This window comes from Telopea speciosissima, chromosome 8 (genome assembly GCF_018873765.1).
Source record: "Telopea speciosissima isolate NSW1024214 ecotype Mountain lineage chromosome 8, Tspe_v1, whole genome shotgun sequence".
Classification (NCBI taxonomy): domain Eukaryota; kingdom Viridiplantae; phylum Streptophyta; class Magnoliopsida; order Proteales; family Proteaceae; genus Telopea; species Telopea speciosissima.
In genome coordinates, this window is record NC_057923.1 from 18,598,152 (window position 1) to 18,615,872 (window position 17,721).

Sequence of the window (17,721 nt, forward strand, 5' to 3'; positions counted from 1 at the left end):
TTGCTGAGAACCACATATAAGAATCTTGTTCCTGAAAACCACATGTAACCATCTTCATAAGAAAATATATTGTTGATGACTAGAGTAGATGACACGAAAAAATAAAATCTTCAAATATCAAATGATAACTTCAATCTCCTCCTCACCTATAGCACTACATGTGGACAAATAATGCAGGGGAAAACACCAAAAGATAACCATCATCATATGGCAGCAATAACCAGTATCATGAAATAACAATAAATCCCATAATCAAAAGCATCCACAATAACATTAATAGAAGCAACGGATAAGATCGAAGTACTTAAAGAACTCTAATGTAGGACACAAACAGATCTGAATATTAATAAATTAATAACCCAAAACCAGAAAGCTTGATGTCTCCCAAATTCTGGACAAATGCTCCTGGTAAAAAATAGCAATAATCCCCAAAATTTTGAGTTGGTCCAATGGCTGGTTTGCAATATATATCACACCCACCAAATTAGTAGGTTACCAAGAAACACAAGGAAAACTAATCCGATCTGGCAGATCTTCAAACCAAGCGTAGTGATCATTCAAAAAAATATTACTGCAAAAATTGGTCATAATTCAACGGCTAGATCTTCATATAAAGCACTGATACAAAAAAAAAAAAAAAGTAGGGAATGGCAGAACTGTAATTAACCAAATGTCCAAGGGGGTACTTTACTGGTGAATTTATGTAGTTGTTCTTTCTGGCCAGGTCTAGAGACGACCGCAGGAGGGTCTATTTGACAACGCGAACGTTGTAACTACTCGACGCTCTGCATACCACGAGACTAACTGGTCACAGGGTTTAGGACAAAGGAATTTAATGTGCAACCTGTGGTCAAGATACCCTATTTGGGTTCCCTTTGGGCCCACTCAATCCAACAAAATTCCAAGCACTAGAGAAGAAGGGAAAATTTGTAAATAACCAGATTTCTCAAGGGGTTACTAGGGAAGTTAAAGAGGAAGGACATGAAAGGGTTTTGATTTATTAAGTTGGAGTAGACTGGAAAGGATACTTGGAGATAAAGGCAAAGCAGGGGTAATTGTGAAAGTGGGGTGAAATAAACAAGAAGAAACAAATCATACAGAGAAGGTCGTCTTCTTCCTTATGACTCAACAAACAGGCGGATGAGGCAGGTCTCTTGTGATTGCTCTAGTTCCTCAACCAAGGTTCCAAACCACCTTTGGTTTTAGGATTACAATCGCAATCCCCAACCCTTGCGACTCCAAATCACGAAAATCCCCAAACCCAAGTATTACTTGATCAGAAAAATTCTGAAGATGGGGTATGTGGTAGTTGCAGAACTGATTTCAACGGTAGATCTGTAACTCATGGTAATGAAAGACTTTGAGAGTGAGAGTCAAGGACTTTAATCGCCCTAGGATATATGACCTATGCTCCAAAATTCAGGACGAACCGAGAAGGATCAATGGAGTTCAATGCAAAAACTGATGGGCTGCAGATACTTCCCAGAACACACCACGGCCAGTAATAAAGAGAACAACAGGAAGAAATAAACAATAAAGGCATTATTTCCATGCATTGAGACTTGAGAGAGGAACCAAGGACGCTGAAACCACAAGGGCAACAAATCAGCACATCAGCAACATCATATGGCAGCAGATCACAACGTAAGATAATAGAAGCAATAATAGTAGGAACAACAGTAACAAAGGGCATGATCAGTCTTCCTCAAAAAATAAGAAACCCTAGTTTTTTTATTTTTCCAACTAGATAGCATTTTTTTTTCTCTTTTTCTTCTTCATAGCTCTGAAACCATGTCACAAACCTAGATCTTAACAACCAGGACCTGTGAAGAAGAAGAGAACCGCGAGAGAGAGAAAAGGGGAGAGTATCCTAGGCCACAATAAAATTCAGAATCTTACCTACCGTGGTCTAGTCTCACAATATATAAAATGGTAGAAAGAACACCACCCGGTCGTGCAGAGCATGCCACCCCTGCCCCCAGACGCAGGTGCATGCATAATGACCGCCACAGCCCCCTGGAAAGATGGAAATGACCAGGGGTGCGGCGGTCATTTCACATGCCCCTGTGTTTGTGCGCAGGGGCGGCGTGTGCTGCAAGACCGGGAGGAGTTCTCTTTCCCATATGACCGTCGCACCCCCTTGGAAAGATGGAAATGACCAGGGGTGCAGCAGTAATTTCGTGCGGCCCTGTCTGTGTGCAGGGGCAGCGTATGCTGCCTGACTGGGTGGCGTTCTCTTTCCCATATATTATATATAGGAAACCTACCAAGAGTAGGAAACCTACTAAGAGTCTAATTACAAATAAAGACAAAGACAACTTAAAGTAATTAACAATGACCCAATGACTAACTTAAAGCAAGACAATAACTCTCAAAATCAAACATTCCCCCTCACGATACAATATTTAACAGCTAGTAATGCTGGACTCACATATAGTAGCAGATGCTGAACCTTGCATCCATTAAGAACCAAATATGGATGAAAGCTCAATTGTAGAGAGTCAAAACAATACCTTCATATCTGGCTGATTATTGAAAAGATGAAGCATTGCAAGTTCAGCTGATATAGTTTTACCACTTCCTGTTGGAGCTCCCAAGAGAACATTGTTCTCTGTGTGATAAAGGACATGGAAAGTCTGCCAAGTTCCAATAGGAAAAAGAATATGTTACAATTTTGAACAAGCAAAACTGGGAAGAGAAGAAAACCTATAAGTTGATAGAACCAAATGAATCAAATTCAAACCTGGGTCTGAATTGGATTGAAGTGTGAAAACTTATACAAGTCCTCGTAAGCCCTATTGCCAAGTGCAGTCACAGGAAGAGGCTTTAAATCAAGAAGTTCAGTGTGGGATGTATAAGCCTACATAACAAATTGTTTTTGTGTAAGACATCCCATAACAGCACCAAGGTCTGCAGACAAAATTACCACATGGATTTCCAATGAAACACTAGGAAATCGTAATATATATAATTAAACATTAGCGATTCGAGTTATCAAAAAAGACAACCACCCACAAAAGGAATGGCATGTTTATTCAGCAACCTACTTGCTATTGGCCATTACAGTTTACAATGAAAATTAAAACAACATTAATACATAGCTTTTAATAACAAAAAAAAAAAAACACTCTACTCAAACATATCATCTAATAATTACAAATTGTACACATACAACATTAGAATACTATGACGACTTATAAACCAGCTTGAGACTGTTGTTCCTATCTTGCTATTGCAAGGAATTTAAGATTGATGCTTCAAAGTCTAACAAGAGAAATTGGATGAGACATCTTAAGGTAAACTATGGAATCCTTCATCCAGATCAATGAACGGTTGAAGAACTCCCCTCATTCACAAGAATATATGAAAAATGAAGGTTTGTATCGAGGTGAATTAGACCTCTGGACCGCAATTGAACACAAGATCCTAACAATCGACCAAATTATTCACAGATGACAGAAGGTCTCTAACAGATAATGTTCACCTGAAAGAGATTCAGTCACCTACTGGTCCTATTATTGTTGGTTTCTCATATTGCTAGGGCTCACTGGGGCAACAGAGTGAGACATTTGACCAACAACAGGCCTGCCTGAAGGACATACCAGTAATTATTTCCATATCAAGAAGCCTCAGCCATAATAAAGTGTCAGACTTTTATGGAGTCATATGTACTGCTGAGCTTGCAGACAACCATGGTAAGAAATGATAAAACTATTTGCGCCAATCACTTGCAGAAAGCAGATTGCATCCCTCAAAATGGACGGATTATTTTTATGCATTCTAGAGCTGTATAGCTCCTTTACAAAATGCCTTGAGTGGACTCATCATCCATTTCTTTCCTTTCTATATGGATATTGTTTAACTTCCCTTTAGAAAGAGGGGGAATGGAGCATGTCCAAATTTTGTTATCATCATTGAAAACAGTTAGAGGATGTATCTCAGTTGGAGGTCTATGGACCTCCATAGACCTTCATACCATGGGGTTTTATCTTGGGTTAGTAGTTTAGGTTACATTCTCCTAGTTTCCTAGTCTGTTTAGGCTTAGTTATTAGAGTTTTGTTGTATGTAATAGAGTTTTATTTTGAGTATGTAATCTATCCAAGTCTATTACATAAAGGAACCTTGGCTGAATCGATAGAATATTCAATTCTATTGCGCATAGTTAGTAAAGTTTTGTTGTAAGTATGTCATAGAGTTCTATCTATCTATCTATCTATGTACTTGCAGGTATGTTTGTCACATGGTATCAGAGCTGTAACCAAAACCTGATTCTCTCTGCAATAGCCATTTTGAGAGTCGCTTTGGGTTTTTGGTTTGAAGAAGAAGAACTAGGGTTTCATATGGATTCCGTACACTGGGGGAAAAAAATTGATGAGTCGGTATGAAGTCCATACCTGATGATTTCTGATTTGCATCGTTTGCTGATGTTACAGGGTTTATCAACTTGCTGATTACATCTCGTATGGGTCCTCTAAAACTTGAATCTCAACTGAAAAAATCACAAATATGAAGTAATTCATTTGCAGCCATGATCTCTTATTGATTCTACACCTGAAGCTCACATAAATCTGGAATTTCTAGTTGATTCTTCCAGCTGGCATTAGCACGGTTTATTATTGGCGTTGCAACAAATCTCCCTACTTACTAGCGGTACTTTATTCGTTTGCTAAAGAAGCTGCTATCTACTGGTATCGAATGCTGAAATACATAAGTTTGCATGTGAGGAATGTTGGATCGAACACATGCAAAACCTGTAGATTTCGGAAACCGAGCAGTAACTAAGAAACCCCCCTTAGTATTTTACAAAAGGCCATTGTTATTCAAACCAAGGCCGAATAGAGGTCACCACCGCATGGTCACTACCGGATGGTCATCCACCATCTGGTGACCCAACTGGATGGCCGTATCAGCTTGACTGTGGATCCTCCTCATGGATCCCACATGACCCCGCTACGTTTACTAACCCATACACCATTTCGATCGGGTTTCTGTTCACATTCCGGAACACTCATCCGAGCCGTGCTTGTGGACCCCACCTGGACCAATGGACCATTTAACTCAATTTATTTCTTCTAGGACCAAACCAATTATGGATGGACCAAGCCAAACAGGCCCTAGTGGTCTTCGACTCTTGGCTATATAAACCAAGCCAAGTCTGAGAATTCATTTTCTCATTCTCACTTGTTGCTAATTTAGCTCTGGAGAAAGGGGAGATAGGAGAGAAAAGGTCTGGAGAAGGACCGGCCGGGTTTTGTTGCTACCTCTTTCTACTGAACACTCCAAGTAGGCTTGCAAACCCCCCCTGAACTTCCAATTTCTTCTTCCCTAGGTGCAGCTGAGTTTTACAATCCAACTAATTTAAAAATTCAGAATTTGGTGCAAATTGATGTTTGGTCTTCAAACCTTACATGCAATTGGGTTGATTTAACCCAATTGATGTACTCTTCAACTTCCCTATGCCAATTTCAGTTTTGAGGGCTGAGCATGGCAAAATCCATGAAAGAAGACCCCAAATTCGAGCACTAAAACAACCACTGGATGGTTAGCTGAGCTCACTGCGGACGACCGATCCATGGTCTGTTGACCATCCAGTCCTCCCTTCTGAACTTTGTTTTGTTGATGGCCTGGGCTTCTTGGGGTTCAATCCTTTAGTCTCTCAAGCTAATAAACACTATTTTTCTTAGAGATTAACACTACGGAGAGGCCTCACGAGGGTTGACTTCGGGAATTGTTTGCGAGAACTCTCACATATTTGAAGGTGAGTGGGAAGTGATTTCTTTTGGAGTGTTTCTTATTTTATTGTTATGTATATGGTATTATATGAACCATACATCATGTGTGATTTGTTACATACATTACATTTCAGCATTTATCTTGAAATGATTATGAGAAGCATTGAATGAGATTATGGTTAGTGATGAGCATGTTATAGAAGAGATCCTTTATCATGTGTGTTAATTATTGTATGAGAGTTGGTATGGCTTTGTATGGGCATCGATCATACCATCAATTATGCGCAGTACATCATGATTAGAATGCATGTGGCTAGAGCGTACCCTATACTACACCTCTTACCAACAGGGGGAAAGGTGTTGATAACCGATAGTGATACCGACGGAATGGTGTACTATTCTTGAACTCAGATGGAAGACGGAGTTGCCCGTAACTGAAGGAGAGCTAGGGTTAACATAGGGGGTTTGTCGGGCAGGATGTACACGTGTCTAGCAGGCTTCCATTACAACAGAAGTTGTTGTAGTATATCACTTATCATGAGACTTAGGCATTATGCTTGTTAGGCATTGTTGATGATGTTAATATCGAATTATGCATAAATCATGGACTATGTGTTTGTTTGTGTGATTCCACTCATTGGGCTCAGTGGAGCTCACCCCTCGAAATATATCTCTTTTAGATATGGCAGGTCGCGTGGTGATGATGAATGTGGACCCTTTAACCCAGTTTGTTGTCGAGCAAGAAGCAGATATTGGAGGTGCTGAGCGGGATGGGCATGGAGATACATGTGCCTATGTTAATCGTACCTTAGTGGCTATTACTTAATGAAGTTTGGTGTTGGTTTATGTTTTGATGACTTTTTGGAACTACTTCTTTGTGTGTATTTAATCTTTTTGAATATTATGTATATAAGGATTGTAAAGCTTAAACAATTGTATGGTACATAGACTCTACTATTATCACATAGAACTCAATTAATGATGTTTATATTATAGTATTAATTTTCCATTGCATTACTTTGATTCTCTTAATGATTAGCCACTGAACTGAGATCCTAGTGGTTTGGGGAATGTCAGTGGACATTCAGTCACATAACCCGGGTTAGTTTGGGTGGGGTGTAACACTATGGACCTCCATAGACCTTCATACCATGGGGGTTTTACCTTGGGTTAGTAGTTAAGGCTATGTTCTCCTAGTTTCCTATTCTATTTACCCTGGGACATTGTTGTAATAAGGCTGCAACAGGGTCGGGTTGGGCCGGGCTTTTTAAAACCCCAGCCCAACACTGAGTCCCCTTAGCTGGGCCCAAGCCCAGCCCGACCCTGACTCAGGGCCTAAAAAATCCAACCCTGACGCGCCCTCAGGGTAGGGTCAGGCCGAGCCAGGCTGACCCTGATTGGCCCTAATCAGGAGTGGGGGAAGGGAAAGACGTATGGATTGGACTGAGTTGGGCTGGGTCAAGGAGAAAATTATCAATTTTACATAAAATAACACTATAATAAAATATATTATCACTTATTATCTTCAAGATATAATATATTATATACAAAATGTGAGTGACATTTAAAGTTTATAATATGGTATATCAATATATATTTTACAATATAACTTAAAACAGGGTAGGCCTCAACCCTAGCCCGACTCGACCCTGACTCAAGGCCAGAAATTTCCAGCCCTGACTTGCCCTCAGGGCCAAGTATCTCAGCCCAGGCCCTGTTCGGGCTCAGTGCAGGCCAGTGCGGGTTCGGGTTGACAGGGCCAAACTTGCACCCCTAGTTTTAAATCTATCCAAGTCTATTATATAACTCTCTCTCTCTCTCTCTCTCTCTCTCTCTCTCTCTAATAAATCAGTCCTCATACTGCAAATGCCCTCGCGATAACATAATAAAATGACTAAATGCAACAAAGATATCAGAAACCAACAATTTGTGACATTTCATACTATACCAACAAAATCATATACCCTGATACTTACGTCTGGCAAGGCTAGATTTTGGAAAGAGATGGTGTGAAAAGCTTCAGCATACAACCAAGAATCAGAAACAGCACGAATGTAGTACTGAGGTGGATGTGGTTCAAAAATAGGAACAGTGAAAGAAAGCTTTTGTGATTCTCCTGCTGCCATCCGCTTTGTTAATGTGAAGAACTCTGAATGATAGATATGATCATTCTCAGAATCCTGCTCCAGAATTTAAAAAAAAATATATCTATTAAAATTAATTAAAAAATTCTATAAAAATGCAAGTTTAAGGAAATATCAAATAACACCACATGATAAGTGCATTGAACTGGGTAAACCAGTCTCTCAGAAAGCCTTTTTTTTTTTTTGGGTTTGGAGGGTGGGGGACTTGGGAGTAAGAGTGCTGAGTTATCTCTTTCATATCAATAAGGGCAGGACCAAGAAGACACAAGGAAGATTTTTCAAAAAGATAGCCAAAAAGGGACATAACCTGGTCCAAGTCCTGTTTTGATCGGTCGGGAGTATGTCCTAACCTTCGACATTTTTTGCACAAAGTGGCCACCCTCATACACAAACCCATGTCTCCACAGTAGCAGAGGGAGCTCTTTATCATCACACAAAGTGACAGCCCCTAGATGAAAGAACTTCAAACAGTTTAAAGAGAAAACGGAGGGGTAGGCGTGCATGAAGCCAAAGAAACACTAGGTCCACATCAAATTCATATGTCCTAACCTTCAACATTTTTTACACAAAGTGGCCACCCTTATGCACAAACCCATGTCTCCACAGTGGCAGAGGGAGCTCTTTATCATCACACCAAGTGACAGCCCCTAGATGAAAGAACTTCAACCAATTTAAAGAGAAAGCGGAAGAGTGGGCGTGCATGAAGCCAAAGAAACACTAGGTCCACATCAAATTCAGTCTTTAATTAACTTATTGTAAAACCAGAGAGTTGTCACACACAAGGATCGAGATCTCGGTTTCGGTCCTGACCGAAACCGAGACGTACCAGATCTCGTTTCGAGGTTTCGACACTGGGTTTCGTTTCAGCCAGGCCCGAAACTGAGACAACTCGGAGATTCAGTCAGTTTCAACCGAAACCTTTAACCATGGTCACACACAAGGCACATGCACTCGACTTCCGTTCACAAAACATGCACGATGTGTATGTGCAGATGTTCTTCTCAGTTACCAGAGTTTTTAGAAAGGTGATTCATTTATTACAAAAGAGTATCAGGATCTCCATAGAAAATTGTTGAAGGGTAATGTTTGAAAGAAAATTCTCAACAACGGATTTACATTCCACAACGTCCATCATACTTTTGTATGTAAGTAAATGGCAAACAAGTTCAATTAACTTGAGTAAATCAAAACAACATTATGAGACCAAGTAAAGTTGACACCTCAACAAGAATCCACCAATGTAGAGAAGCACCATGAAAGCGATCCTTCCAAATGAAGTCTGGCTTTATAAGCAAATCCACCTAAGGCAACAAGTTGAATAGCAGCATAGCAGGATTTCATGTCCAAGTCTCAATTAATCAATTAATGATCAACCAAGAATGAGAAATAATTATGATAAACTTACCTTAAGAACAGTTCTTGTGATCGGACTTACATTTGCTGACAAATTGAGCCATGGGAAATATACCAAATATTGCTTTACCAACTTCCAACACAAAAGGGAAGGAAAATTAACTTTGAACTAATGTAAGCTAACTATAGTACTGATCTAAGCATTCGGATCTGAGTCTTGGGCAAAGAGAAATACTTTTCCAGCAGGTGCATAGCGAACTAGCGCTCCAATTTCTTTTTCCTCCATTTCCATAAGGCGATCCAAGTCAGCTCCTCGTTCTTCAAGCTTCCTCAGTATCTGGGATACATAGGTATTCTTATCTCATAAGAGTTAGCACAAAACAAATCATAGTAACAAAACCAGCATAATAATTCGTAAGTTGGACAAACTTCAGCTGAAAGATCCCTATCAAACTGTCTGAGGGGATGTTGATGTGGCCAAATTTGGCGGTCCACAGCTTTGCAGTATTCCAACATGAAAGAAGCCATCTCACACCACCCTCTCCGCAGACAAATTTCAAATAAAGCCCGCATTATGCGGGCCAAGTTTGCACTTATATATGCTGCATCAGAAATTAAAGAGAAGCTCTCGATCGATCCTCGTGATATGTATAACTGAAAATCAAAAACAAAAAAATTATTTCAAATTCAAATTCCCATGCATTTACTCAGGCAAGAATTTACAAGAATCAGTTTAAAATTAAGCAAGCACCTGAATGAGGATTGAAATTTTTCCATGTTTATTCGAAGGACCACCCTTAACTTCTAGTGGACATGAGGTACGAATTAACTTTTCTAGCTCATCCTGCTCCTCTTCTCTTACAACAATATTTTCAAACTCAGCAGAATGAGCAACCATATTAATTACCTACAAAAGCAGAAAGAAATTATGGGACAAAAATAAAACAAGACAAAATTTTCAATATTACAGAACACAGATTATAGGAAACTAATTACTTGATACCTAACAAGCATCTCAGTAGAATAATAAAACAACACAATGGGCAAAAGTACTAATAGTTGATATCTAACAAGAATCTCAGGAGGTTAATAAAACAACAACAACCGGGAAAAGGATAGAACTTCCGATCCACAAATGTACAGAAACTGTTATGTGTGTAATGGCTGCTCCTAATTGAGAATTGCAACTGATCAGGTACTTGGGTGTCAGCAGCTCTTCCAAGGGTTGACGATTTCGCATGGTAGAGATCCCCTGATTGAGAATAGAAGCATACCAACAACTTGGGAATCAGCAGCTCTTTCAGGGAAGGATGTTCTTGTATGGGGTCCAGATGCAATAGGGAGTAAAGAATGAAACCTGGTTTGCTGTTAGAACTTAGAAGGGTTGGGCTTGTTAATTTTGTATGTTTACTCATAATGGGACAAATATAGGGACTAAATTAGGATCTAGGAGACAGCACAAATTTTCTATTAGTTTTAGAGTAATTAACCTATTAGGTATATTGTTTAGATAGGAAGTTCTCTTTGGTTTCTATTTTATGAATCTTAAATTGAGTCAGGAAAGTCTCTATATATATGTCTCTTTTTTCAAAAAGTTTCTTTTTCTGTAGGAAAGAGTCAAGTTCAGAGTGCTAAAGTAGTTAAGAAAATTAGTGTTAAGAATTAAGGTTTCCTCTTTTTCTCACACAAGAATCTTTACATCATGATGTAACCCCTACAGTTCAAGTGGAAGTGAAGGAATAAAAATTTAAGTTGTGTGTGTGAAGTGTGCACATGGTGACCAAGTGGAGGTTGTGTTCTCCCTCCTCTGTACCCTTTTATGATTCTTTCTTCTTTCTCAGATTTATTCCCCCTTCTCTTCTATTCTCTCAGATTTACTGTTCATGATACCATACACAGTCCCATAATAGTACCTCACTCTTTCTTTTTTCATCTATTTCTTAAAACCCTAATCAGTGCTATTCCTTTTCCTACCACTTCTTTGTAATTCAGCCCTAGAAATCTGAAACCTTAGTCTGTCCTACATCAGGTATTCTCCTCGGGGATCTTGACTCTTCAACAGCTCAAAAGAAGAGGATTTTAATTGGCCAGCAGATGCTATACATGGAAAAAGAGGAAGAAACTTCTTTTCATTTGTTCAAAAGTATGACATGGCAAATTTGATCTTGCTTTATTTTCTAGCACTGTTTGACAGGGAACAGTTGAACTATTACAGCTAAAATGGATCTTAAATGCATGTAGAATCTGATACACAAGGTGTCTAGTATCGTGTCAAGTCTATCAACCAGCATATTCGAAAGCTGGTTTCAAGATGCATCTCTGAGACGAATCAGAGATATGCTAAGAGACGCTAGAAACGCGTATGATACAAATGGACATGCTTATGATACATGAAAAAATAGTGTTTTCAAGCATTGTGCAAATAAGCAATAATTAATGATATCCCAGCATGGTTCGAGGTCTCGCTGAGATCTCGTGAGATCTTGGTTTTTATCTCGTTTTTTGTGCTACCGAGTAGAAACCACTGGCGAGTTAGGGAATCAACAAGGTTTTGCTCGAAATTTCAACATCTGACCGAGATTTAGAACTGAAATCTCGTATCGGTCGAAACTGTTACCATCCACTTGATATAAAAGCCTCAACCTGACGAGACTTGGTCGAAATTACGACTAATCTCGTATATCTCGGTGGGTTTCAACTGTGAATGCACAAAAACCCCCCCAAATGCTGAGACTTTTTACCAAATCTTACACAACAAAACTAGGAACAAGTGGATTTTTAAAAAACTAAGGGTTTTACTTGAATTATAGAAAATTCATACCTATTGCTTATTTAAGCTATTTTACTTGAATTATATGTGTTCTAATATATATATATATGTGTGTGTGTGTGTGGGCAAGAGATCTCTACTTGGTCTCATGGTCTCTACACAAGCGTCTAGGCCAATGGGGGAGCACGCCTAGGTATCTGCCCAGGGAGCAAAGGCGTCATCTCACGGTGCCCTGTGAGAGGGCGTAGGAAACACCACCAAGTAGAGATCTTTTTCCCTATATATATATACAGCTTACACTACCAACCTAGGGTCCTAAGTCAAACTACCATATTGGGTGTGATATAAAAAAAATAAGGGTTCTACCATGTTTCTAGGGCCTAAAATAGTCTGTCCTACAGGTTTCATGACCTAGTTAGGTCATATGGCCACCGAAACCAAGGGCCGCAATTTGAAACAAAAATGCACCAACTCAGCTGAGACCTCGCCGAGTCACTGAGACAACTCGGTTTTTTGGCTGACCAAAACCGGCCGAGATATCGAGACCTCAAACTTTGTATCCTGGCAATGTCAGGTTATCTTTGTCTTCACGACATCTATGTGATTCAAATCTTCTCTGAGAAGTGCAATAACAAACCCACTAATAAGTGAGGGCATAGCCTAAAGTAACCCTAAAGGTCCAAAACCAAGCAAAAATATGTAAGTATAAACAGACTAAATACACTACTAAGTAACATACATTAAGTATATACATATTAACCTACTACTACCCCACTAGTTACATACTAACCAACCCTGTAGTATATAACTATTAATGATAAGTACTTGGCAATAAACATAATTATACATTATAGATCACAAATCATTCAAGATGATCCAAACCTAATTAATTATGGGATTTTTTCTCTTCAAATTAAAACAATGTATAAGAATTCAAAGAATCATTCAAGAACATAAGAAACTATCTTATTTACATGCTTATTTAAAAAAACAATAGATAATTTGAAAACAAAAAAAGGAAAAAGAAAAATAATAATAATTATACTAATTTAACTTCAACCAGTGGCTTTGATGTTTGATCTCCACTTTGATAAGCTTTAATGCAAATTTGTGCTTCTTTAATTACTCCTCCAAGGTAGGTTTTGAGTGTAGATGGGATCCACAGGTTTTGGTAAATAAATCAAGAGTATAAAGAAGTTTTCCTTCAAAAATGATGATTTTTAGGTTTTAACAGCCTATGTATCGACTGTATCAGTCCGTATTCAACTGTATCGATTCATATTGGTCCACATCGGTTCAACACAGTTCTGTACATAAATATCCGTCCAATAGTATCGAGACACAACACCTTGCTGACACCTGTTGCAGTCACTTGGGACTGTCAACAGTGAACAGGAGTAGGAGAGATTTTGATGGTATGCTATAAAGGGACACAAAGAATGCACAGAATTTTGATATTTATTCTAGAATTGTGCCTCTAGGAATTTGAACGTGTTCAAAGCAACACAATTGGAAGTAGTTAAACGTCTTGTCTTCTTGTACTTTTGCAAAGTTAGAAACCCAAAACCATACAGATCTAAGACTTAAAGAATACTTCTGAGTTGCTGACAAAAAAGAACAAAGATTTAAGAAAAAACCCATTCCCCACAGAGATATTAGCCCTATCATCCATCAAATGTCCCTACAACCAATAGTCCCTTAACTCCTTTCCCTTTAAATATAACACCAAAATTATTGCAAATTCATCTACAGAGAGATAGAGATAGATGAATATAATACCTCACTGTCATTCATGTGACGCCTTAGCATTTCATTGTAAGTTTCAACACTGGAGTACTGAATATAATAATGGCTAGCAATGCGGCCAAGCTCAGTACAGTAGAAATTGCCACTTTTCTCATCAAACCGCATCATTTTTGCTTTGTCAAGTGCACGTGCAGCATCAATTACAAGTGCTCTCTGCTTTGATATTAAAGAGGGATCTGCAATGACCTGGCAAAGACACAAGTACTAATATTCAGAGTGTACACTTGAAGCCATTAGTTTCACTAAATCTAATGATTGTCCCAACATTTTGTTACGGAACCTGCATTTTCTGAACTGATTCACATGATTAATCAATTTTCTTCCCATTTTGAATAACCTCAGTTTTAATTACTGTTGCACTCTATCTGTTCTGCATCATATGTGGCAACCTATGCTTTCAAGCTCTGGTGCTGCACCATTTTTGGAGGGGAAAGAAAGAAAAAAAATTGTGATATAATACATACAAAGCTTGATCATATAATCTACATATTGTCAGATCGGATTTCCAAATAACAGTAACCACCTCTCAGACTAACTGATGCCAAAGCACTAATTACAAGTTGTTTCCCCCTGGAAAGGACTATTGACAATGCCTTTTTTGACTTACTTTTCGGTGCTTTATTTTATCTCAATTAGATGTTGATCAGAGGATTAAAATATGATGGACAAAGTGGAGAGGTACATCCGGAGTGCTGTGTGATCGGCATATACCTTTAAAGCTTAAGGAAAATTTTATAGGACTGTCATACGACCGGCTATGATGTATGGTGCGGAATGTTGGGCAGTTAAGAAGCATCATATAGATAAAATAAATGCAGTGGAGATGAGGATGTTGAGATGGATGTATGGCAAAACTAGGAAGGATAAAGTAAGGAATGACCATGTTAGAGCTGAGTTGAGAGTAGCTCCGATTCATGATAAGCCACGAGAGAGTCGTTTGAGGTGGCATGGCCATGTTCAATGGAGGCCTTGGAATGCTCTAGTATGGAGGAATGATTTTATTCAGATTGAAGGAACAAAAAGAGGCCAGGTCAGGCCTAAAATAACCATAGGAGAAGTGGTAAGGAAAGGCATGCACAGCTTAGGCCTCGTATCATGTATGACTTCGAATTGAGCTGATTGGAGAACCAAGGATCCATGTGGCCGACCCCATTAATTGGGATAAAGCTATGTTGTTGTTGTTGTATAGAAGCACGTACATGCCATGAAACCTGGAAAAGAGTTAGACAAGACCTTTTGTGGACCATAAAAGCTAAGGTGTGCAAATACATAAGCTCATGGACCGTTACTGTTTTAAGTTTCACACATCTAGGCAGTAATGCTTTGTTCTTTTAAAGGCAATTATTGAGTTGGCTCTTGGATGGCTACAAGGATCAGGAAGAAAAAACCAAACATAACTAGAGGCTTTTTCGCCTTTTCGCATGTATTAGAGCTTCCATATATGAATGAATAAATAGGAGGCATGTGGGTTTTGACCTAATCACGAATCTCCCTTTTTCTCCATCTCTTGCATTCTCTCTTCTCTTACAGGTATGAGAGTCTCTCTCTCGTTCTTTCATTAGTATCTAGCGTTACTCTAGTATCCCTCCCCCCCCCCCTCCCCTAAAAAAGAATTTCTTTTCCGATACTCCTTTTCCAAATCAACAGAATAAACCACAGGCACGTCTCGGTGGCTCCCTTGTCTTTCAACTCCTTCCAACATTAATTTTTCTTATCCTAGGTACAAACTACATTGCAGAAATTACAAGCACTTACTTTTCAGAGCCTACAGAGGATGCCAAGGTCATACAAGCAAAGGTCAGACACATTCCATGGTCCAATTGTGGAAAGAAAAGAGAGAATTGAATGACTCTAAAAACTTATCATTTTATTTTGCTTTATCAAAGAGATTGGGAGGATCTCAACAGAATATGGTGCCCGACCCTCGGGAGAAATATTAACAATCAAATCAACCAATGTCTTTGATGGGCATCATAATAGTGAGGAAGCAGAAGACAGAAGACCTCAGTCAAGAAACAAGTACATAAACCTGGCCAGTTTACACTTTGAACTTCGATATTTTCGAAATTTGTCAAATGACAATCCTTAATTTCTGGAGAATTTCAAAAAAGTTTCAAGAACATTAGGAGCCATCATTATCACCTTTTCAGCTTATTCTGCTGCATAGTTTTCAATGCGACAGATAAAACTCATTCCTTTCTTCATTGTTCAATTGTTGTTAACCAAAGTACCAAACCCTAGCAGCGACAGCGTACGTCCACTTCCACTTCCAGCAAGACTTCGGCATCTGATTCCGGTGGGAGGTGGCCGCAGCGTCTGATTCTGGCAGGCGGCAGCATTGTGACAACCCTTGATTCCAGCAGTAAGTTTTGTATTGTTTTATTATCCTTTCTTTTTTCCCCCTTGGTTCTGTTCCAGTTCTTCTTCATCTTCTTCTCTTTGGTTCTTCCTCTTCCTCTTCTTCTCTTTTTTCTTTCCTTCCGTTATTCCCTGAATGTTGACTGATGATTACTTGATTTAAGTACTGATAATCTGATTTGCAGTATTCACTGTTGTATGATACTATGGTTGAAATTGACTGGATCTATCTTTGAATCTGGTATTCTGGTTAATAATTATACACATGTTTTCTTAGTGATTCTGGAAGAGTTAATGTGGCTTAATGTGGATTTTTTATGTATCATATAAACATACTTGCATTATATAAGTTATAGCATACTAATTGATGGGATCAGGGGATAGAAAGGGGGGGGATAACAATTGAGTGCCTAGGTGGGCGCCTTGTCATCTAGGCGCCCCTCCACCGCCTTGGGTAACCTTGACAACTATGTTCTACAGTAATGTAATCATACCATATACAGTAGTAATGATAACCTGATTCATAAGCCAATGGAGGTCCATATTGGACCACGAATTACAATAAAAAGGCTACAAAGTTAGCAATACCCAAGAAACATACAGTGGAATACATCCAACTTCATATGTGATGATCCTAACTCTATGAATTAAAACCCCAAGGGGGGAAAGATCTCAACTTAGGGATGCATCATATTCAGTCGCATGTAATAATAACATTGAAAAAAAAAAAGAGCTATCTTCTTGTTGTTGCCTATTAAAAAGTACCTCATCCCATCCTATTCCATATGCCAAAGGATTTGACTTCATCCTGATGAAAAGATATGTATAGCCAAGCCAAGCACAAGCTTCCTTAACATTCGTGACAGTACCCAATGCAACCTCTGCATTCAAATTATCCTTCAAAGAGCTAATTAACTGAAAAAAGGCAACAAAAGCACCAAATAAGAAAAGATACATTATATACCAGCACAAGGTTGAGATATGAAATGGAAAAAATAAAGAGAGAAATATATATATATATTCTGACTTTCATAGTTTCATCAATAGACAACTGCTTCTAGTTGACACAAACCAACATTACAGATAACATCCACAACCATCATAGAACAGCAGGCAATAACAGTATCTTAAAGGTAAAGTAGGTTTCATCTTCTCGAGCTCCTCGAAGTTAAATGAATTATTACCTGACTTTCTATGGGTAGTTGACTCGTCAGCAGCCGCAAATAGTAGGCCAGCTTGTCATGTGAAGTGATGATAATGCCTTCACCACTTTTATCGAACTGAGGTCTCCCAGCTCTTCCAAAGATCTAGAACATGAGTTAAATAGCATAAAGGACATGTTCTTTTAGGAGTAAAAACAAATTAGCCTCACTGGAGAAAATATAAGAAAAGAGTATTTTACCTGCATTACATCAAGCATTCCTAGGTCTCGCCATCCACCAGCCTTTGGGTCATACAATTGCGTCCCCTGGGTGATCACATTCAAAAGGAGATGATAGTACCACCAGAGAACTAAAACAATGTCATAACAATGTTTTCTTGTTGCACAGAATGAAAT

General features: G+C 38.8%; 1 protein-coding gene across 1 annotated transcript in view; it reads right to left on the reverse strand.

Annotated features, from left to right (window-relative positions):
- LOC122670668 (DExH-box ATP-dependent RNA helicase DExH14) overlaps positions 1-17,721 on the reverse strand; it is a 178,437-nt gene that overhangs the window by 101,087 nt on the left and 59,629 nt on the right. Inside the window, exons 19-30 of the mRNA XM_043867628.1 lie at positions 17,566-17,631; positions 17,348-17,470; positions 16,929-17,078; positions 13,779-13,991; positions 9,981-10,136; positions 9,659-9,883; positions 9,465-9,566; positions 9,282-9,362; positions 9,097-9,177; positions 7,709-7,912; positions 2,744-2,860; positions 2,514-2,636 (exon numbers count right to left, since the gene is read on the reverse strand). Of these exons, the coding sequence (XP_043723563.1) occupies positions 2,514-2,636; positions 2,744-2,860; positions 7,709-7,912; positions 9,097-9,177; positions 9,282-9,362; positions 9,465-9,566; positions 9,659-9,883; positions 9,981-10,136; positions 13,779-13,991; positions 16,929-17,078; positions 17,348-17,470; positions 17,566-17,631 (1,641 nt within the window). The remainder of the gene's footprint in view (positions 1-2,513; positions 2,637-2,743; positions 2,861-7,708; positions 7,913-9,096; positions 9,178-9,281; positions 9,363-9,464; positions 9,567-9,658; positions 9,884-9,980; positions 10,137-13,778; positions 13,992-16,928; positions 17,079-17,347; positions 17,471-17,565; positions 17,632-17,721) is intronic.